Source organism: Eleutherodactylus coqui, chromosome 3, assembly GCF_035609145.1.
Source record: "Eleutherodactylus coqui strain aEleCoq1 chromosome 3, aEleCoq1.hap1, whole genome shotgun sequence".
Taxonomy (NCBI): Eukaryota; Metazoa; Chordata; class Amphibia; order Anura; family Eleutherodactylidae; genus Eleutherodactylus; species Eleutherodactylus coqui.
The window spans coordinates 141838742-141861343 of NC_089839.1; the positions used below are offsets into that span (position 1 = coordinate 141838742).

The 22602-nt window shown below is 41.9% G+C and overlaps 1 protein-coding gene across 1 annotated transcript in view; it reads right to left on the reverse strand.

Annotated features, from left to right (window-relative positions):
* Positions 1-12611, reverse strand: part of CHADL (chondroadherin like) — a 32767-nt gene extending 20156 nt beyond the window's left edge. The window contains exons 1-2 of the mRNA XM_066596200.1: positions 12568-12611; positions 7934-8094 (exon numbers count right to left, since the gene is read on the reverse strand). Coding sequence (XP_066452297.1) covers positions 7934-8083 — 150 coding nt within the window. The 5' untranslated portion in view covers positions 8084-8094; positions 12568-12611. The remainder of the gene's footprint in view (positions 1-7933; positions 8095-12567) is intronic.
* Positions 12612-22602: the final 9991 nt, after the last annotated feature.

The following is a 22602-nucleotide window of genomic DNA, read 5'->3' on the forward strand; positions in this document are numbered from 1 at the left end:
AGCGGACACCCGACGGCAGCAGTTCCTATGAGCCGTGACGCTTTAAATACTGCTATCTATTCTGTCAGAACTGGTGCTGCCAGGTGCCGGCTGTAAAAACAGACGACACCTGAGGTTGTATGGAGCAGGATCCATCCGGGATCCCCTCCATACAACCATTTATTCGGACATACGAACAGATGTACTTAAGAACAGGCTCCTGGAACAGAACCTGTTTGCAAGTAGGGGAGTATCTGTATATAATTTTTTTTTCAGGGGCTCTGATGCAGTGTGTGTTTTATGAGCTTGGTTCTGGGGTTGTATTTATGCTATGAGCTTGGTTCTGGGGCTGTAATTATGTAATAATCTTAGTTTTGGTGATGTGCATTTATATACTGAGGTTATGGAAGGACACAGTAGGGCTGTCTACACATGACCAAACCACGCCCACCCCTAGTGGCCAATGATTGCACAATTTTTACAATAATTTTTGTGGGCATGGCTTGGCTGGGTTCCGGGCAGACGCATTGTGTTTCGATCTTAAGGGGATGTTCACACTATGGCAGATTTGCGGTGGATTTTTCACAGCAGACAAATCTGCAGTAAATTTGCCCCAAAATTTCATGTCAAAATTCACACAGATTTTAGCGTGAATCCACAGCAGATTGCCACTCCCTTAAATCTGTACCAAAAATACGCCTCAAAGTCCCCATAAAATAGTGTGGATTTGCTGTTGATTTTTTCAACTGCAGAAAATTCACAGGAAATCCATCACATATTCTAGGGGCACATTTTTTGTGCTGAAAAAGCCCCCCTTGGCTTATACTGGAGTCAGGGAAGGCTTAAAAAAAAACCCTCCATACTCACCTCCAACCGGCGTGTGTGTCTCCGATGGCGTTGCGGCAGGCTGCTTGAATTCTCTCCGCTGTCATCTTTGCTTGGCTCTGTCATCCCCCGTCATCAGCGCTGTGTAAGTAAGAGCTGTGATTGGATCGAGCGTCAGCCAATCACAGCCCGTGCTCGATCATTCACAGCCAATCAAGCTGCTTTAGAATTCTCCCCGCTGTCATCTCCCTGCTCAGCTTTCAAATCCCCTGCCGTCAGTGCTGTGTAAGCGCTGGGAATAGATCGAGAGCCAGCTGTGATTGGCAGGTGCTCAATCCAATCACAGCGCTTGCTTACACAGCACTGACAGAGCCAAGCAGAGAGGACGGCAGGGGGTGACAGTGCGGAGAATTCAAGCAGTTTGTCGCACAGACACAGACGCCGGCTGGGAGGTGAGTATGGAGGTTTTTTTTTTACCTAGTATATACTCGAGTATAGCTAGGCTTATACTCAAGTCAATAAGTTTTCCCAGTATTTTGTGGTGGAACTTATTGTCTCAGCTTATACTCGGGTCGGCTAATACTCGAGTATATACGGTATATTGTTTGGTTCATGATGATGACTCACATAGTTGACTGATAGTGGGTTGACGCTGCCTCCTGCTGGCCTGCAGCTTAAATGTTGCTGGATTAATGTTACATGTTTGTCTAACAGTGATTGGCCAGTGGGAACACAGGACAGGCATGTCTGGAGCCAAAAGGGGACAGATCTTGGTCAGTGTGTGAGGAGCTGTGTAGTGTCTTCACATGGACAAAACATCCATCTTGGCCTCAATAACGGCACTTCTCCCACAGAGAGTGCTGCCGTGATTGGGACTCTCTTGGCTGGAGAGAGATATAGTGGACATCGCAATTGAAAGTATCCTGAGGATCTGAGCCCTTCTGGACCTCTGCTGCCTGCCACATGCACTTCTCCAGCAAACGTGCGCCTATAACCTCGGAGTACTGACTCTTGGCGCTCAAAAGGACTGCATTTGTTTACTTGGGCGCTGCCTGACATCAGAGACTTGTTCATCCTTCGCTAATGGAGTAAGGAGCTGAAGCCACACTACCTGTGAGGAGAGTGCCTGACATAAATGACTACTGAGCATAGTGTTTTAGTTTACCAACATTCAATTTCACGTAACTCCGATTACGGACATTTGTTAAATAAGACTGCTGTTACTTCAGCAGCATGGACAAGCCTTTCCTTACCTGGCACAACCCCTGTCCCTGCTGTGCCAGGGCTATGAGCGCGGATCCTATGCAACCCAAGGGAAGGACTGAGGAGAACATACCCGCAGCATTGCCTGCCATCAGGAGAGGTATTGCTATCTTACCCCCGATAGGGCCTCTATTATTCATTGCCCTAGAGGGTCCCAATTGCACCCTGGGGAGAGCCACAACCTAACTGTGGCCCCTCCCTTTAAAATGGCATAGTCGACAAGGTGCAGGACAGTGAAGGGGAAATTGCTCCTATGGAGGTGGAGCCAGCACAAGTGCTTAGTGTGTCTCACCAAGTAACAGAGATTCTGGATTTGGCCAGCTTCTAAACAGACAATGGAGGTCAGCACTTGGGCAGTAGAGCAGTCAGTAGCGGAGCACCAACATATAGTGGCGTGAAAAAAAGAGAGAGAGCAACCAGAGCTGGAAGCCCAGATGCGACTGTTAACCTAGACCCCAACAAAACACGGCGGCAGAGTTTGAACCCTCTATCGGCATCGGCTGGATAAAGAATGTGATGCTCAGCAAGTCTTTGTCCACCTTCTGTCAGGAGTCAGGATGGACTTGGAGTTGGATAAACACAACCTGCACCCAGGAAAGCTGGTCTTCTTTATGTACATGTCTGGTCCATGGTTGGTCTGCGATGGTCCACCGTGAACATGAGCCAGGGTGGTGGTAGCCCCTCTGTGAAAAGTGGAATGCTGAGAAATTGGTGGTCATGGAAATTGAGGACAAAGTATACCCCCATCCATTTTCTCCTATTTTCTCAGAAAGCATTTCGTCTAGGAACCATCAATGATGACATCATAACTGGGGGGGGGGGGGGGGAATGACTACTGCTTCTGTGACCTTGGCACCTATGGTGACCATCCACATTGGCTCTGCCGTTCAGGCCACCTCTATCAGCATCCACCAAATGGAAGGGGGGGTTTGGACTGACAAACAATTGGGACTGCAGTTCTGCCCCAACCCAAAATAAGTGTTAGAGGTTTTCCGATATATGGTTTACCCTGTTGGTAATTGTCATTTCTTCATTTAAGACTACAATTAAGAGGGGGGAAATGTAGAAGTGAAGAGCTGGGTTTATGTAAGAAGGTGCTTATATTGTTTGATTCATGATGATAATTGACATAGATTACTGGTAGTGTGTGATCACGGCTGCCAGTAGACCTGATCAAATAACAAAGCTGCAGGGAGTGGGGTTATCTAGGAAGTAGGGACCACAATACAATAAACTTCCATATATTTTTCAATAAGATGTTTTGCCAAGGAGCCACAAAAACACAGAACTTCAGAAAGGAAAAATCCAATCAGTTTAGCCTCTGCTTACATTTTCGTTTTTTTGGTCTGTTATCGAACAGCAGAACAAAAATAAAATGGCCACTAGGTCTGTCAAAATTATGGATCTGACGGCACCTGATGGAACACATTGACTATAATACGTTCCATCTTGTTTTACCAGAAAAATGGCACAGCATGCTGCATTGTAGTTTCCAGACATTAATCATAGAACATCTAGATGAAACAAGAATAGTAAATAGAATGTTAGGCTAAAAAAAGACATAATGTATATCCATCCAGTTCAGCCTATTATCATGTAATATTGATCCAGAGGAATTAAAAAAATCCCAACGTGGTATATGCCAATTTTCCTAATTTTAGGAGAAAAGATTTCACTTTGACTCCAAATCCAGCAGTCAATTCACTGATTGGACTGAAAGACCAATAGTATATATAAAAATAAAATATAACCTTTATTAAATCAGTTAAAATCTACCTATGAACAAACAAACATATATTTAGATAGTGTTTGTATAATACGATTTCCAAAGAATTGAACCCAGGATGGAGATCAATTCTGTGTACATAATAAAATACTAGGTCAATACTCGTTATGCATTCCAGCTCGGTGGCTAGGAGAAGATCGCAGTTTAGATAGACTTTCAGAATTACCACCACTATATTCAAGAAAAATATGTCATTCTTATCCTGGAATGACCCATATTCTAATTCTAATGATTTGATTGTTTCATAGCCCAACGCATTTCACTGGAGTAGGCTCTTCAGGGGCCACAATTGTCTCCAGAAATTTAACACACACAAGGTATAGTGTAGTGGCTGAGTATTATGCTAGATAGAATTATGATATAGCTATATTTTTCGTTAGTAGTCTAAGACGACATGTGTCATCAATAGATCTAATAGTAAACGTTGGTTAATATCAATCCTCAATCTTTAAAGAGGATTCACATATCGATATCATTTGACCTATACTTTTGAGGTGGAAATTTCACCTGTCTCCTTCTTACTAACGCTTTGTTGTACAGGCTTATCTATCCATCTAGTATATTTTCTACGTTATTCTAAGTTTTTCTAGGTCTAAATATAGTCTTCTGATATACTATCTAAAACCTAGAGATGAAACGATCAATGGCCTAGTACAGCGTTATAGATGGTGATTGTTAGCTGTATTAGGTATAATAGATGATAGCTATAATATTATTCGCCATCTAAGAGAAAAGGTCTATATACCAAAAATAACAAATAGATGAGCCGACAGTCTGGACAGTCTACCATCCAGACTGTCGGCTCATCTATTTGTTATTTTTGGTATATAGACCTTTTGGTATATGTGAATCATCTGGGTTCAATTCTTTGAAAATAGTATTATACAAACACTATATAAATATATGTTTGTTTGTTCATAGGTAGATTTTAACTGATTTAATAAAGGTTATATTTTAAGTCTGTCCCCGTGATACAAATCCAGCAGTCAGAATAAATCCATGGGTCAACAACCCTTCTAAAGTAATCTATTGACTTAACATGTAATATTGTTACACACAAGAAAGTCACCCAGGCCCCTTATACTCTATTAGTGAGTGTTCCATCACCACATCCTCTGGCAGAGAATTTTATAGTCTCACTGCTCTACAGCAAAGAACCCCCTTCTATGCTGTGTAGAAGTGAGAGAAAACAAAAGACTTGCGTCTTTTAACATTTGACTGATGTTGAACATTTGAAATAAAGAATTAAAGGAGAAATCTCGTGTAGAAGCTGGCGACTTTATCATATCTTGGATTTATTGTCTTGCTGCTGTGACGTGCAGCTGGCCAAGACTCCACGCAGAGATTTCAAGGAGCAGTGGTATCCTGAAGCCTAGGCTGATGGTGAGCCTTTTATATCTTTTTTTAGATACAAAGTTCAAGTTTATGACTACATAATGGTAGAGATCTCTGTACTGGCTATATATAGTTATCATTATTAGAGCGCCCCTTGTTACAGTCCTGGGTGTAATAGATGATGGGAGAGATCTCTGTACTGACCCCTGATATATTTATAGATAGTTATTAGAGCACCCGCTTGTTACAGTCCTGGGTATAATAGATAGTGGGAGAGATCTCTGTACTTTTATATCTGTACTCTTATTTTTTAGACGTATCAATGAGGTTAAGTGCATCTCTAAGATGATTGAATTTTACCTTCCTGAAATTTTGCATTTTTGTGGCCCCCTGAAAAAACATCCTATTGAAAAACAAGTGTAAATTTAATATATTATGGTCACTATTTTTCAGCTGCCCCCTGACTTGCACCCCGATTATTCTGTCAGGTCTATTGGTTAATATTAAGTATGAAAATGGCCAATCCTCTAGTTGGGTCTTGTACAAGTTGGGAAAGATAGTTATCTTTAGTTATTGACAGGAAAGGAACTTGATTCCTTTATGAGATCCACAGGTTTCAGTCTACCATTTTATATCTAGATAGTTAAAGTCCCCAATAATAATTACCTGGTTGTGATTTGCCACTTTATCTGTTTGCCTTGGTAATACATTTTTAGTGGCTTTTGTTATGATTGGTGGCCTATAGCAGAGCCTTATGAGGATTTTATTGTTTTTCCCTCCATGTATCTCTACTTATACAGACCCCACATGTTCATCTCCCTTCCATATATCTTAACGAAGTGTGGGCTTTAAACAGGACTTTACATAAAGACAAAACGCCTCCCTCTTTCTGCTTTTTACAATTCCTTCTGAACAAACTATAACTCTGTATAATTAACTGCCCAATCACAGCTTTCATCCAACCAGGTCTCAGTTATTCGCACTATGTCATAGTTTTGCTCAGATATTATTAATACCAGTTTGCCAACCTTATTGGCAGAATTCTAGCATTAGTTACAATATAGTTTAGAGGTTTTTGGTTATCTTTTATTTAAATGCATCCCTATTAACTGTTCTACTACTTCTAAATGTAGTAATCTCTCCCAATGCAGCATCCGCAATTTCATTATTTCGAAGATCACTGATTATACTATCATTCTCTCTATCTATGTGGTTACCTTCCCCCCAGTGCCTAATTTAAATACTCCTCCAACCCTGTAGCCATCTTCTCTCCATGGACAGCTGCAACCTCCCCATTGAGGTGCAGCCTATCCATATGGTAGAACCTGTAGCCAACAGCATAGTTGCCGCAGTTCTCCAGGACTTTAAATTTCTTCTTTGTACACCAACCCTTGAGCCATGTATTTACCTCCCTAAACTCCCATTGCGTTACTGGTGTGGCACGTGGTACAGGTAGTATTCAGATAATACTGTTTTGAATGTTGTTGCCCTAAGCTTACATTCTAGGTACCTGAAAGGACTTTCCACCTACCAGCAACTTTGTAATTGGTGCCAATGTGTACCATGACCACTGGATCTTCACCAGCCCCTCCCAGTAATCTATCCACACTATCCACAATGTATCAAACTCAAACACCAGGAAGACTACACACTGTTTGACAATCCCTGTCTGTGTGGCAGATTGCCCTATCTGTTCCTCCAATAATTGAGTCCCACACTACCAAGACCAGTGTAGCCTGTCCTGAACTTCTATTCTCTTTCTTACTAGAGCAGAGAGGGCATGTCATGCTACCGCAGTGCTAACCCTGTAATAACATGGCCCCTCCTCTGCCAACTCTGCAAACTTGTTGGAGTGTGCCAGTTCAGGACTAGTCTCCCTGGATCTTATCTCTCTACCCCTCCTTCTGTCACCCAGCTAGCTGCCTAATCATCCTTTAATCCCAAACTACCATCCACCCCCACATATACCCCAGCGAGTGCTCAATGAGCAGCAAACTCCTTTCCATGTTGTCAATAATCACAGTGTTACAAGCTGCTCATTTAGATCCAGGATTTGGGCTTCCAAATGTGCAACACGCTCACCTCTCGTGCAGCAGTATGCAGCCTCAGACAGCTGTTCAAGGACTCCATACATGGCATAATATGTACACTGGAGGGCATTGTCAATCATGGAGCTCATTATAAATAGAGATGGTATAGATAAAAAGTAATTTATACAAGTTAAAAATAACAGTAAATATATATGCTTCTGCCTTCTAAAGTCCCCAAATCTAAAGTCACTCGATTTTAAGTCACACACTTAAAGCAAAGCACACTATAAATAAAACCACCCTAGCAAGCTCAAACATTCGTAGTTTTGTTCGCTTTAAATAGCTCTCAGTAGCAGTAACTCCTGCAATGAGGTCTCTGTTTGGAAAGGACACAACAAGTTTAGCAGATTTATCACACTTTAATTAGGTAACCCCGTTCTTAATCACCGATGCAAGGCACTGGAGATTGAACACACTAGCAAACTACATGTGTTTTTAAATGAAACTATGTGTTTTTAAATATAGCAATGCAATCCCGCAATATACCTCCTCAGCACAATATATTAACCTATAGGAAAGACAAATATAGCTACAATATGTAAGCCATAAGACCACCATTAATGGTTGTTGAGTGGATAGTTTAGTTACAGCAATTGTAATACATTATTTCATTGGTGTACTCAAAATCAGACTTAAATGTGAAATCTATACTGACCTGTGGGATATTGGCTGGTATCTCTGTCAAGTTCTTATTAGCACAGGTTACAAAAGTTTTGATATTGTCACAAATGCAGACTTGAGGACAAGGATCAGAACGAATTAAGCTTGTGAAGAACAAGATTAGAAAACTATGCAGAATCAACATCTTTATTGAACCTAGAAAATAAAAATAACATCATAAATGAAGAAGTAATGGTGACATAATGTTCTATAAAAAAAAAAATGACACCTCATTTCTAACATCTGAAATAGCTGTGAAAAGTATCTAGACTACTGTAAGGGGGAATAGATTTTAGTTGGTAAATCCACGATCAGCGCCGACGTGAAGGATCCACAGCAAATGCAAGCATCGAAAGGCAAGAACATTCAATTTTTTCTTCACACTCGCAAATACAAATTGCATATTCTGCGAGAGGAGGGAAAATCGCAGTATGCTCTATTTTGCAGTTGACTCCATGCGTATGGCCTCCATTAAAGTCAATGCAGGCGTCTGACCCGCAGTCCATACGCAATTAGCATTGCGTATAGACTACTGGTTACCCACGTCATTGCTTACCCACAGTATCAGTACGATAAACAATGAGAAAAAAACCTATTCTATGCATTGGTGAACTTCCACAGTTATCTGCAATACAGAGAAATCTGCTATCTTGGACCTAATTCTTACCAACAGGGAGGAAATGGTGGAGGAAGTAAGAGTAACTGGGACCTTAGGAGGCAGTGATCATGCTATCCTTGAATTTTGGATAAAAAGAGGAGGAAGACCTGAGAAAACTCAGATCTCAAGGTTGGATTTTAGAAAGGCAGATTTCAATGAACTCAGAAAGAGAATAGGAAGAATCCAATGGCTGGATGTTCTTAAGAACAGAAATGTCCAAGAAGGTTGGGAAATCTTGCGAAATAAGAATCTTAAAGCACAATCGTTAACAATCCCTAAAAGAAGGAAGAATGGGAAGCATTTAAAGAGACCAGGATGATGAACACAGAAGTTGCACACATGTTAAAAACGAAGAAAAATATGCTTAGCAAATGGAAAGAGAGGAGAATATCTAAAGAATATAATGCGGTCTGCAAAAACTGTAGGGCAAGTGTCAGAATAGCTAAAGCTAATAATGAATTGAGGCTTGCAGCAGAGGCCAAAAGCAATAAAAAAGGATTTTGGGGGTATGTCAGAAGCAAAAGAAAAGTCAAAGATGCTATTGGATGCTTACAAGATGAAAATGGTGAATTGGTTAAGAATGATGTTGAGAAGACCGAACTTTTAAATTCCTATTTTGTATCTGTTTTCTCTCAGAAAGTATATGGAACATCAACTGATCTGGTGACGGGAGTTTGAATACTACACCTCCAGCAAAGCGAGCGCTGTGATTGGATTGAGCACCAGACAATCACAGCCAGCGCTCAATCATTCACAACCATTCAGTGAATGACATCACTGAATGGCTGTGATTGGCTCATCGAGCGCCGGCTATAATTGGCTTGCACTCGATCCAATCACAGCGCATGCTTTGCTGGAGGTGGGGTATTCAAATCCCCGTCATTAGAAAGAAGATGAGATGTCACCTTCCACTTTCACTTTAGTACATATCACTCATTGAGCACTGTGTATTGAAGAAAGGAGGAGGCAGAAAGGGTTATAACCAACTTCTCCTTCCTCCTCCAGGTTATCAGCTGTGACTAACAGCTGACAACCTGTCCTCCTGATTGATTGCAGAAGCAGGAGGCTTTAATCCCCACCATAATTTTACATAAGGCTGGGCTTTAAGCCCGAGACCAAGCACCGTGTATTTACAGTGCTTGGTCCTAAATGGTTTGTTAATGTGCCACATAGTCAAAAATACTGCATAGCGGGATAGCGCCTGAGATGGTGAAAAAAAGGGTAGGAAGTCTCACCTGGTGTGGACAGCTTGGCACCCTAAGGTTCCAGCTGCCTCACCTTTGGTTGTAGATGGTTCAAGGCTCCTATGCCTGGTGGCATCTGCTGATTCAAAGAAGAGCTGCAGGATATACAGGGGTCCTCACTTGGAGGATCCTCCCATATACAGAATACGAAATAAAGATCTAGGTTATAAAAAAAAAAACGTGCGTTCATAGGATTCCTTAATAGTCCCAGAATAGTCCCACATACACTCCACTATAAATTGGTCACTTACTTTGAAGGAGGGGGATATTGTATCACAGAAGCCCCCTTCTACTGCAGATAATTCCAATGATAATTCCAATTGGCCGGTGGTGTAGGTAGTATACTTCTTTAATCATCAGACATAAGTAAAACCTACACTATCTACGCGTTTTGGTGCATATGAGCACCTTTTTCAAGCCCTACAGTACTTTAAAAGTTATGCATATATATAGGTTATTATTACCTATTCCTGTTGCCACGGTGTCCACCGCTCATCCCAGTAGGGAGGGGAGGGTCCGACGCGCTCAAGGTCCTGTGACATCAGCACATCCGACCGTCACTGTGTGCCGCGTCACCTGACAGCACTGGTGTGTCTATGCATTCCATCTCAGTCCTGAGTGGAACGCATATGATAATTCATTCATATTTTAAAGCTCACAGATTATGTGGGTGGGAAACGGGTTTTCTTACTATGCAGTAACCCGATCTGTTGTTTATAGTGAGCTCAGTCTCATGTATAATATAGGATAGGATTGCTCCATATCTCGATTCATAACCAGTTATATCCTATTGCTCATCTTATTTAAATCTTAACATTAATAATAAACAAGTCACATGAATTCCTTATACTAATTAGTAAGGTATTATACAATAATGAGAATTTATAGCACGTAATGCATAAAGTTTTGCTAATTTTAATATATATATAAATATAAGTTAATTAAATTGAATCTAAATCTCATATTAAAATCTGATCTAATTTTTTCTAAAACTTCATTCAGGCCCAGTGGTTGGAGTGTCCCTACTTTAAAAATCCAAAACATCTCTCTGCTTATTAACCAGGAAAATAGTCCTGGTTGTACACTCTCTATGGGTGTGATTTTTAAAAAAGAAAAATCCTTATTGTGGTGCCTTGATACACTGTGATTGATAAAACCATTGATTATATTTGCTCGGTGTTTGTTCAATCTCGTACATAACGTATTTATCATGCGACCTATGTATCTTAACCCACAGGGACACTCCAATACGTATATTACATAGGATGTACCACAGTTTAAAAGCTTTTTTACTCTATATGGTGCTTGACCTCCTCCGATTTGGACCTCTTTTTTACCATGTGTGATGTTCCTACAACATTTGCAGCTGGATATACCACAGCTATATGACCCTTGACCCGGTTTTGGGCATAACAAGTTCCCAGTTTCTGTATGCCTTCATGGTTTTTTTTTATGCTGTGTGGGTGGGAGGGGGCAATATAGTTTTTAATTGTCATATTTCTGCAAAATGTGATTATAGGATTCTCAGGGAGTATTTTCTGTAAGAATGGGTCTACTTTGATGATATCCCTACCAGGATGAGCGGAGGATGCCGTGGCAACAGAGGTAGGTAATAATAAAGTATATAACTTTTAAACTACTGTATGGCTTCAAAAAAGGTTCTATTATGCACCGAAACGCGTAGCCAGTGCATGTTTTACTTTTGTCTGACAATTAAAGAAGTATACTACCTATACCACTGGCCAATTGGAATTATCTGCAATAGTAGAGGGCTTCTGTGATACTATATCCCCCTCCTTCAAAATAGGTGACCAATTTACAGTGAAGTGTATGTGGGACTATTCTGGGACTATTAGGGAATCCTATGAGTGCGGGTTTTTTTATAACCTAGATCTTTATTTCTTACATAGTCAAAAATGACATTTGTATTTGACTGCAAAATAATGCTGTTTTTAATTGTGTTGTTTTTACAGTGAAATGCAAAAAAGATGTGTTTCATCAATAAGATAAAAATGTTCGAAAAACACTTTGAAAAAGCAAGGTAATGTGCGAGATAATGCATCTATTTTTTAATTCAAAGGAGGCTTTGTTTAGGTATTTGCTTTAAACTTGTTTTCCCTTTAGAGTCACTTTTAAGAAATTATATTCATACGCAACAAATATGTCAATTTTCTGTTATTCTTTGTTTATTAGAAAACCCAATAAAAAATGATTGCAAAAGAAAGAAAGAATCCACTCCTGGGTTTGGTTTAAAATGAAAATAAAAATATACATAGAAATCTATATACAAACTGCACCAACGTGACCTAAAGGTAAAACCATTGATTCCCTACACGTAATGCTCACATAACACAGTGTCCTGCTAACAGAGCGACTACTTTACTTCATGAAAAAGAAGCTATTCAGCAAACTTTTCCACAACATGCAGAGGAAATGAGCCGGCTGAAAGATGAGCCTGTAGTCTAACTCCTTACATATTTACCATACTTGTGTCTGCTGCAAACAGTAAGACTTAATTCTCCAATATGATATTAATTCCCCTTAAACTATATTATACATGCAATGTCTTTTAAAGAGGAGAAAATGCAAATACATAATAAATGGTACTTTACAGCATTCACAATTATGACATCTGAATCTTTATATGTTGTCATGTCGTACAGCAAAACTAGATTACAAACTCGTTAGTTAGTTTCTGTATTAGTAAAGAGGAAGATAATGACTCACTGGGAAAAGGTAATCCAGCTTGAATGGTAGATGTACAGATTGAGGCAAGTACAGGAGGTCTTTAGACTAGTACTCAAAGATGAGATGTTTAAATAGCACAGAAGGGACATGAAAGGTGGAGCCAAAAGTGGTGGAAAGGAGGGGGCTCTGTCAGATGCCACATACCTCGAAAATACCTCAGTTCAACTAGACAGGAATTGCTTAGCACACACTATACAAATGCTAAACTGAAAATGGATAGATAGAGATTATTTTCAGGTACTTCTTCGTCCATTCATTTATTTGCTAGTTTGCAACTTTCATGATGCACTTTCATGCATTTTATTTTCATAATACAATTTTTAAAACTGGCGCATTCTAGATCACCTAGTCTAATTAATATAATATGCCTATAAACATGATTAAAGTTCCCAAGTGCTTAATTATTATGCACATTACAAAATGTTTTAGGGTTAAATAAAAACAAACTTAAAGGGGGTTTCTCAGTATATGAAACATTAAAACATTAGATAGAATATTTGATTTGATGAAGAAAATATTTTTCAATCTGTAATACACTTTGTACTTCAATTCCTCACTATTTATAAGATTTCTGCTTGTGGACAATTTTAAGTAGATCTAGAGGCTAAGAATTTAAAGAGGTAAGCTCTTTAATAGTTTTCTACATTTGTATCCATTCTAGTCATTCTAGGAATTTATCTTCCAGAACCTACAGTTGCAAGAAACAGTAAGTGAACCTGTTAAAATTACCCAGATTATTGTATTGATTAGCCTGTCTTTTAAGGGAGAGATAGTGCTAGATACCTGTATACCCCGGAGGCCCCTATTTAGGCGAGAGGTACTGCCAGGTACCTGTATCCCCAGAGGCCCCTCTTTAAGGGAGAGGTAGTGTTAGGCACCTGTATCCCCAGAGGCCCCTCTTTAAAGCATAGGTACTTGCTAGTTACTTGTATCCCCGGAGGCCCCTCTTTAAAGCATAGGTACTTGCTAGTTACTTGTATCCCCGGAGGCCCCTCTTTAATGGAGAGGTAATGTTAGGGTTGTGCTGGCTGGGATCTCTTGTGCCACAGTGTCTCTAGCAGCACAGCTCCACAGATGGTGTTGATTGTGCTGGCTGTGTGTGTGTCTCCAGTCAGCTAGTCACTCTAGGTCAGTTCACAGGTGAGCTGTCTTCCTGGGTGTGGTCAGCTTTCTCTGTTCTCATTCTTTCTCTCTGTGTGATGTGAGCAGGTTCTGTGTGTGGTGGCTGCAGGAAAGGTTTGTGTTTTGGGTTTTGTTTGGTTGTATTGCTGGACTCCTGGTTAGTTTAGGTTCTAGCGGTATAGCCCGGAGCCATAATGTGGCCCACTGGCTTCCATGTTTTGATCAAAATGTCGGCTAATACCTGGCATTTGTGGCATTTACATCTGCTACTGGCATTTGTGTATTGGCTGCTGTGTGGTGTGATTCTGGCTCTGTGTGTCAGCTTTACCTATCCGGTTGTCCCTGTCTGTGGTGGCATGTGTATGTGGCCTATTCAGGGTGCATGAGTTCCTAGAAGCAGCAAGGCCACAGATACGAAGACCGCTGGACTGCCATTTATGGGGGTAATGTCCCCGCACAGGTAGGTCAGTGTCATTTACCCTAGTAAAAGATAGGGAGAGGTGTTATCCGTGTGTGGAAGTATCACCTTGTTTTCCTTATCAATCGGGGTCAGGTTTGTGTGGGCCCGGTGCTCATTTGCCCACACAAACGTTATACTCCGTTATACTCAGTCAGGCTTTAAACTTACGAGATATCAGGAGGTGAAATCACCCTCTTCAGAACCTCCAAATCCCGGACAAGCCCTCAGGAATGTTGTAGGATTCAAAGACACTGAGGCAGATTATTCAAGAATTATAGCTTCTTTAATTGATTACTGCTATAATTATTGATATATGTGTGCCCAGTGGAATAATTTCCTAACACTGGCCTCCAGACTAAAGGAAACATACTCTCTTATGTAATCCACATAAAGATATTCCTTCACTATCTAAAAGCAAACTGATTGGTTACATTTCATTACAGTATTACACAGGCACAGTAACTTTTTTACCCTACAATTGCTGTCTCATCTCCTGCCGTAAAATAGGCCATCCACCACCATCCCATCATTTTACTTGTATTAACTCTTTCATATCCAAATCTCAGCTACCATAATAATACGAATTATAGGGGGAAATGGAACAGTACTTAGAGAGAAAACAATGTGCAGGGCAAACTGTGCGTTGGGGGCACCAGACTTCAGGTTTGCTATCATATATGCTGCTATTGTTTGGGTTTTTTGCCTATGTGATGTAGTTTAATACTTTTTTTGGCTATTTGTGTTAAGCTTTATGACGCATTGTTTTCTCTCTATTGTGACACCTGCACCTTAACCCCTTAACGACCAGCCCATAGTGTTTTTACGTCCTCCTGAAGTGGGCTTTATTCTCTGAGGACGTAAAAACACGCCTCCTGCAGAGAATAAAGCCCCCTCGGGCTGTGGACATGACAGCTCCATGCTGTCGGTGCCCGCAGGTAGCCGACAGCATGGAGTTGTCATCCCGGGCTGCGGGGACCCCCCCACCCCCGGCATTGCGATCGGCGCTATCCAATGGATAGCGCCGAACCCAAAAAAGTTAATAAAAGTGCCCAAAAAGTTAAAGTTTCAGCTGCTCTGATGGATCGGATCCATCAGGGCAGCTGAAAATTCTTACCTGGCTTGTCGGCGGTGTCCCCCGGAGATCTGATCCTCCTGGACCCGCCGCCGCTCTTCTGCGCATGCGCGCCAGACAATGACGTTATGTGCATGCGCAGAAGCCCGGGAGCCCCCGGCAAATTTAAAATCTCCTGGCTCCCGGCTCCTGAAGGTAGCCGGGAACCAGGAGATGTCACTGGGGACTGCGGTGTGCGGTCCCTGGGCCCGTGATCGCCGCTATCCAATGGATGGAAAAAGTTTTAAAAAGTTGAAAAAAAGTTAGTTTCACCTTCCCTCAAGGATCGGATCCATGAGGGGAGGTGAAAATACTCACCCCCCTGTCCTCAGCGGTGTCCCGGTCTTCTGGAACCTGAAGTCCCCTTCTGCGCATGCACGCCCGACGTAAATCATCGGGCGCATGCACAGAGGGGCTCAGGCCCCCGGAAATTTAAAATCCCTCTTCTACTGGCTACCATGTGTAGCCAGGAGCAGAGAGATGTCACCGGGGACGTGATCACTGTTATCCAATGGATAACAGTGGTTATTTAAAGTTTTAAAAAGTGTAAAAAAGTTGAAAAAATTTTTTAAAAAGTTGAAAAAGCTGAAGTTTCATCTCCCCTCATGATTAAATCCATGAGATCGGTAAGAGGAGATGAAACTTTTACCGGAAGCCTCCGTATTTGAACCCCAATGTGTTCCTCCTCCGTGGCCCTTCCTGAAATTCTGTGCATGCGGCCGCCGGCAAAATGCCAAACACATACGCAGGAGGCGATCGCAAAAAAGTTTAAAAAGTTTTTTAAAAGTGCTAGTTTCACCTCCCCTCATGGATCGGATCCATGAGGGGAGGTGAAAATACTCACCTCGGGTCCTCTGCGATGTCCCGGGACCCGAAGTGCCCGTCTGCGCATGCGCGCCCAATGATTGACATCGGGCGCGTGCACAGAGGGGCTCGAGCCCCGGGAAATTCAAAATCCCTCTGCTCCTGGCTGCCATGTGTAGCCAAGAGCAGAGGGATGTCACTGGGGACATGATCACTGTCATCCAATGGATGACAGTGATCATGTAAAGTTAAAAAAAAAGTGTAAAAAGGTAAAAAAAAAAAAGTTAAAAAAAGTTTTAAAAAGTTTTTAAAAAAGTTTAAAAAGCGTACGTTTCATCTTCCCTCACGGATCATATCCGTAAGGAAGGATGAAAGTACGTACATAAGGCCCCCAGATTTATCCTCGGACCTTACCCCAGCTTCTGCGCACACGCCCGTCGCCAAAATGGCGGACGCATGCGCAAAAGCTGTGGATTGCCAGGATAATTGAAATTCTCCCTCCTCCTGGCTACAAAACGTAGCCAAGTGCCTGGAGATTTCACGGGGGGCCGCGGTGAGCGGTTCCTGGTCACGTGTTCGCCGTTATACAATGGATAATGGCGATCACGTAAAAGTTTTTTAAAAAAATTGAAGTTTCATCTCCCCTCACCGATGCGATCGGTGAGAGGAGATGAAACTTTTTACTGGAGGCCTCCGTATTTGCACCCCGACGCGATCCTCATCCGTGAACTTACCCAGATTCTGCATATGTGACCGCCGGCAAAATACCGGACACATGCGCAGGAGTCGGGGAGCCCAGGAAACTTAAAATCTCCTTGCTCCCAGCGACCAACGGTCGCCGAGAGCCTGGAGCAGTGACGGGTGGCCTCGTTGAGCGGTCCCTGGTCACGTAATAAAAAAGTAGCGCTCTAACATAGGTCGGTCTCACATGACTGGATAGGAATTACGGATTCCGCATGCGTCTGATCCGCGGTATTATGCAGATCAATCGCATTGGATTACACAATTCCGCTCACATTAGCGGGTTGGAATTGTGTAATCCACTCGCAGAAAAGAGAACGCAGCAGGTTCTATTTTACCGCGGCTATCCGCAACATAGAGCCTATTGTGCTCCATGGTCGCCGATATACCCGCAGCCCATACGCACATAAGTTGTGTACGGGCTGCAAGTACCCGCGTCATCACTAAGCAACGGTACGGGAAATACAAACAAAAAAAAGGTGTACTGTGCATGACCGCCCGTGTAAGTATGCAGTTATGCGCAGTACATTACGCGGCCGTACGCAGGGTCACAGCCGGGCTCACAGATGGGATCCGCTGCGGGCCTCTGCAAGCAGATTCCGCCTACGGCTGCGTGAGCCCGGCGTTATTCAGACTGCTACCTGTAATACGTATTTTACAAGAAGCCCTGGGAACGCTCGCCTTCATGCAGTTCCAGGAGCAGCTTGTTGAGCGCCTTCTGTGCGAGACCGCCACACCTCATCAAGCTTACGGAGACTCACAGAGCGCCACTTTTTACACCCAATACCCGCCACTAAGGTCACGAAATACCCCCAAAAAGCATGACAGGAGGGGGGATACACGGTTTTATTGCCCCTTGGGCCCATTCCAACCAGCCTCCGTAATTACCCCTGTCTTCGGAAATACCACACAGTTCACATTATTGCTTTTATCTAAGATTTGCGAACGCCAAAAAGGGCGCGGAGTGTGTGTGAGGGGGGGGGGAATTTTTAGGGAGTCGATTTTTATTCCGTACAAATAAGCAATGGGGCCTGGGATTTATTCAGTTGTGCCCTGAAATCCAACGGGTGTTCCCTCCTTTATAGGCCTTGCCATGCGTCCTGTAAGTAGATGAGGGCCACAATGCGTATGTTTCTGAACTCGCGACAAACTGGGGTATCCATTTTGGGGTGAACGTCTTCATTCCTATGTACACTGTACAAAAAAACTGTTTTTAAATTTTAATAATTGCCAAAAAAATTGAAAATCATAACTTTTTCCTTCTGCTTTGCTTAGATTCATTCAAATACTGTGGGGTCAAAATACGCAGTACACCCCTAGATGAATTTGTTAAGGGGTCTAGTTTTCGAAATGGGGTCATTTGAGGGGGGTTCTTTATAGTTTTGGCCGCTCAATGGCTCTATAAGTGGGCAATTGGGCCTGGAATTTATTCAGTTGTACCCTGAAATCCAACGGGTATTCCTTTCATTGTAGGCCTAGCAATGTGTCCTGTAAGTCTATTAGGGCCACAATGGGTATGTTTCTGAACACGGGACAAACAGGGGTATCCATTTTGGGGTGAAAGTCTTCATTTATATGTGTGCTGTGCAAAAAAAACCTGTTTTTAAATTGACACAATAGCCCAAAAAATGAAAATCGTAATTTTTTCTTACTGCTTCGCTTAGATCTATTCACAAATTGTAGGGTTAAAATACACAGTACACCCCTAGATAAATTCGTTAAGGAGTCTAGTTTTCAAAATGGGGTCATTTGTGGGGGTTCTATATGGTTTTGGGCGCTCAAGAACTCTACAAGTGGGCAATGGGGCCTAAAAGGACTTCAAGCAAAATCTGTTCTGAAAGCCACTGACTACTCCTTTCATTTTGGGCCCTGTTGTGCATCCAGACATAAGATTAGGGCCACAATGGGTATGTCTCTGAACACGGGACAAACAGGGGTATCCATTTTTGGGTGCAAGTCTTCATTCATATGTGTGCTGTACAAAAAAAGTTGTTTTTAAAATGACAGAATTGCCAAAAAAACGAAAATCACAATTTTTTCCTTCTGATTGGCTTGAATTCATTCAAAAACTGTGGGGTCAAAATATGCAGTACACCCCTAGATAAATTCCTTAAGGGGTCTAGTTTTCAAAATGGGGTTATTTGTGGGGGTTTTCTATGGTTTTGGGCGCTCAAGAACTCTACATGTGTGCTATGGGGTCTAAAAGGACTTCAAGTAAAATTTCTGTTTTGAAAGACACTGACTACTCCTTTCATTTTGGGCCCCGTTGTGGACTCAGATATAACATTAGGGCCACAATGGGTATATTTCTGAACACGGGAGAAACAGGGGTATCCATTTTGGGATGTAAATCCTCATTTTCATGTTAACTATAGGAAAAAAGTATGTCTTTAAAATGATAGATTTGCAAAAATATGAAATTTTACTTTTTCTCCTCTAAATTGAATTAATTCCTGAAAAAAAGTGTGGGGTCAAAATACTCATGACACCCCTCAGTGAATACATTAAGGGGTTTAGTTTTTAAAATGGGGTCATTTGTGGGGGTATCTATTATTCTGACATTCATGAGCCTTTCCAATCTTGGCTTGGTGTAGGAAAACAAAGTGTTCCTCAAAATGCTAAAAAGTAATGTTAAATTTGTACGTCTCCTAAATGGTTAAAAAAAAAACGAACGTTTTTCCAATGTGCGCCCAAAATAAAGTAAACGGGTGGAAATATAAATCTTAGCAAAAATTTCTATATTATGTTTGCACATATTTAAGATATTGCAGTTGGAAATGTGAAAAAATGACGATTTTTTCAAAATCTTCCCAATTTTGGCGCTTTTAATAAACACAAATTTTATCGGTCTAATTTTTCTGCCTAAATGAAGTACAACATGTGGCAAAAAAACAATGTCAGAATCGCTTGGATATGCAAAACCTTTCTGGTGTTTTTCCATGTTAAAGTGACACATGTCAGATTTGCAAAATTTGGCCTGGTCATTAAGGCGCAAACAGGCTTGGTCACTAAGGGGTTAATATTGTTATTAGTATGATAGCTCTTTCTACTGATTCCTTTGTGTCTTTTGGTTGTTATTTATCTGTTATTTACACTTTGTCAATGTATGCGTACCTTTAGTCTGTCTTTTATCATAGCTGTATACCTTTCTGTTATTTTAAAATAGGTTGTTAACCCCTTAACAACTGTCCATGCGTGTTTTAATGGCAGCCGTTAAGGGGTTTTATTTAGCAGAGCTAGCTTTTGACAACGGCTGAATTAGAAGTCTATGCCGGGTCTCTCGTGCCAGGTAGAGCAGGTGCTCAGATGACAGCCTGGCACTTGCTCTAGCAGCGTGGACTGAGGAGCTGTATAAGCTTTCTAATGCACTACTATAATGAAGTATAGTAGTGTATTAGAAGAATGATAAAATATGAGCATAATCTAGTCCCCTAGTAGAGATTAAAGTAAAAAGTTAAAGTATTTTTAAAAATAGTAAGAAAAATTGATAAACATCAAAACCTCTTTCTCTTTACTAGGTAACCCCCCCCCCCCAAAAAAAAAGCACATAGGGTATCGCTGCATTCGTAATGACCCAGAGAAAAAAGAAAGTATTTTATTTAACCCACACTTTGCCTTTAGAATTAATAATTTTTACAAATGTTATCTGTAGCGGCAAATGAGATTGTAAATGTGGGAGGAGTCAGCGCTCACATAGTACTCTAGTGTGTGTATACTCTAGTGTGTGTGTGAGTGTGGCCTAAGGGGCTACAAGCAAATTTTCATGTAATGCGGGAAATGTGTCATATTTGGAAAGATTACACCAAGGGGCTAGATCATTTATGGAAATTTGTTTTGCAGCTGTGCGCAGTACCATTTAGGAAGGAGGGGGGGGGGGGCGGGGGGCCCAAGCTGAACTTTTGCACCCAAGCCCCTGAGCCTTTAAGTACGCCCCTGAACACAACCATTGTATAGCTACAACACCCCACAACACCTCAGGCGACAAATGTACACAACCATCCCTTACTACCGGTCGGACAAACTAAATGTACGAATAGGATTGTTGATGTGCCGCGGCGTGGTTGGCCATGTGCATGCGCCGAAACTACAGCTGATGGAGAGAAACTGTTTGCATATTGGTAAATAATAGGCCAAATATACACTAAATTAGTTGTAACATTCAAAATTTTTTTTCTGTTTTGTTGGCCAGTGTTATTATTAGGCTTTGTGGTCAGCGTGAAAGCTACAGGATTTTAGGATTTTATTTTTTCAAATAAAGATCATCCCATTGGAGGTTTGACTGGGCACCTTGGTACACATAATGGAAGTGATCACAGAAGACAACGTGAAAGTCACTTAGTGATGTCATGACCCCGCAGCATTTTGAACTGCTTTATTAACACCAGAACAGTCTTAATAGTGTGAAGACACAGGCTGCAGTCATTCAGGAGTGCACAGAAGGTCAACACTTGTGCTGCAAAATCTTCTTTCGCTTAAAGGGGTTGTCCCGCGGCAGCAAGTGGGTCTATACACTTCTGTATGGCCATAATAATGCACTTTGTAATATACATTGTGCATTAATTATGAGCCATACAGAAGTTATAAAAAGTTTTATACTTACCTGCTCCGTTGCTAGCGTCCTCGTCTCCATGGTGCCGACTAATTTTCGCCCTCCGATGGCCAAATTAGCCGCGCTTGCGCAGTCCGGGTCTTCTCCTGTTCTCTATGGGGCTCCGTGTAGCTCCGTGTAGCTCCGCCCCGTCACGTGCCGATTCCAGCCAATCAGGAGGCTGGAATCGGCAATGGACCGCACAGAAGAGCTGCGGTCCACGGAGGAAGAGGATCCCGGCGGCCATCTTCACCGGTAAGTATAGAAGTCACCGGAGCGCGGGGATTAAGGTAAGCGCTCCGGTAAGCTTTCTTTAGGTCCCTGCATCGGGGTTGTCTCGCGCCGAACGGGGGGGGGGGTTGAAAAAAAAAAAAAACCCGTTTCGGCGCGGGACAACCCCTTTAAACTCTTGACTCTCTTAAGAGGCAGAGCCACCTAGTTACAAAAGTGCATCATCACAGACTACCAGCGTCTCTGTTCCTGTACTTTTACATCATTGGATGACCTGGCGCACCTGCTGCTAATGACACAATGGAGCAGAAGTAGATAGCTCCGCTTCCACTCCATACCTCTGTTTTTTGTGTCACTTCCCCCAAGTCCTGGCTGCTACTCATAGTAAAAACCCTGAAAGATGCTAACTACATTAAGGTGTTATTAAGAGTCCAATGCTTTGCAATGCTAAATTCAAGCACTACAAAGCGTCACACCCTAAGACCGGTTTCACATGGCCGAGAATCTCGCACCAGTTTGGTGTGTTGTGAGACTCACAAAACTTGCACAAATATCTTTTGAATGGAATCATATACATGAGCGATGTTTTCCCACACCACACTTGCCAATCCTCTAAAGCCGGAGGTGTTGGGAGGTGTTTTTGCCGATCATCTATTGCTAGAAGTGATGGGAGGTGTTTTTGCCATAAAAACGCATCACAATGGTGTGAAAACGTGGACAAACACAATATCAGGCTGGTTTTTCCTAGGTTTTGTAGGTAGGCTAAGGGTATGTGCACGCTTAGCAGATTTTGGTGCATAATCTTTCAATAGAAAGAGTAAAGTATACTGTGGATCTTCACCAATGTTGGCAAAGTTCAAAGCTTCCCACATTCAAGCCAATCAGCATCAGGCCAGTAGGAGGAGCAAAGTTTATAAAAGTTTCTGCAGTTATGTTATAGAGTAGTGTAGAATAGTG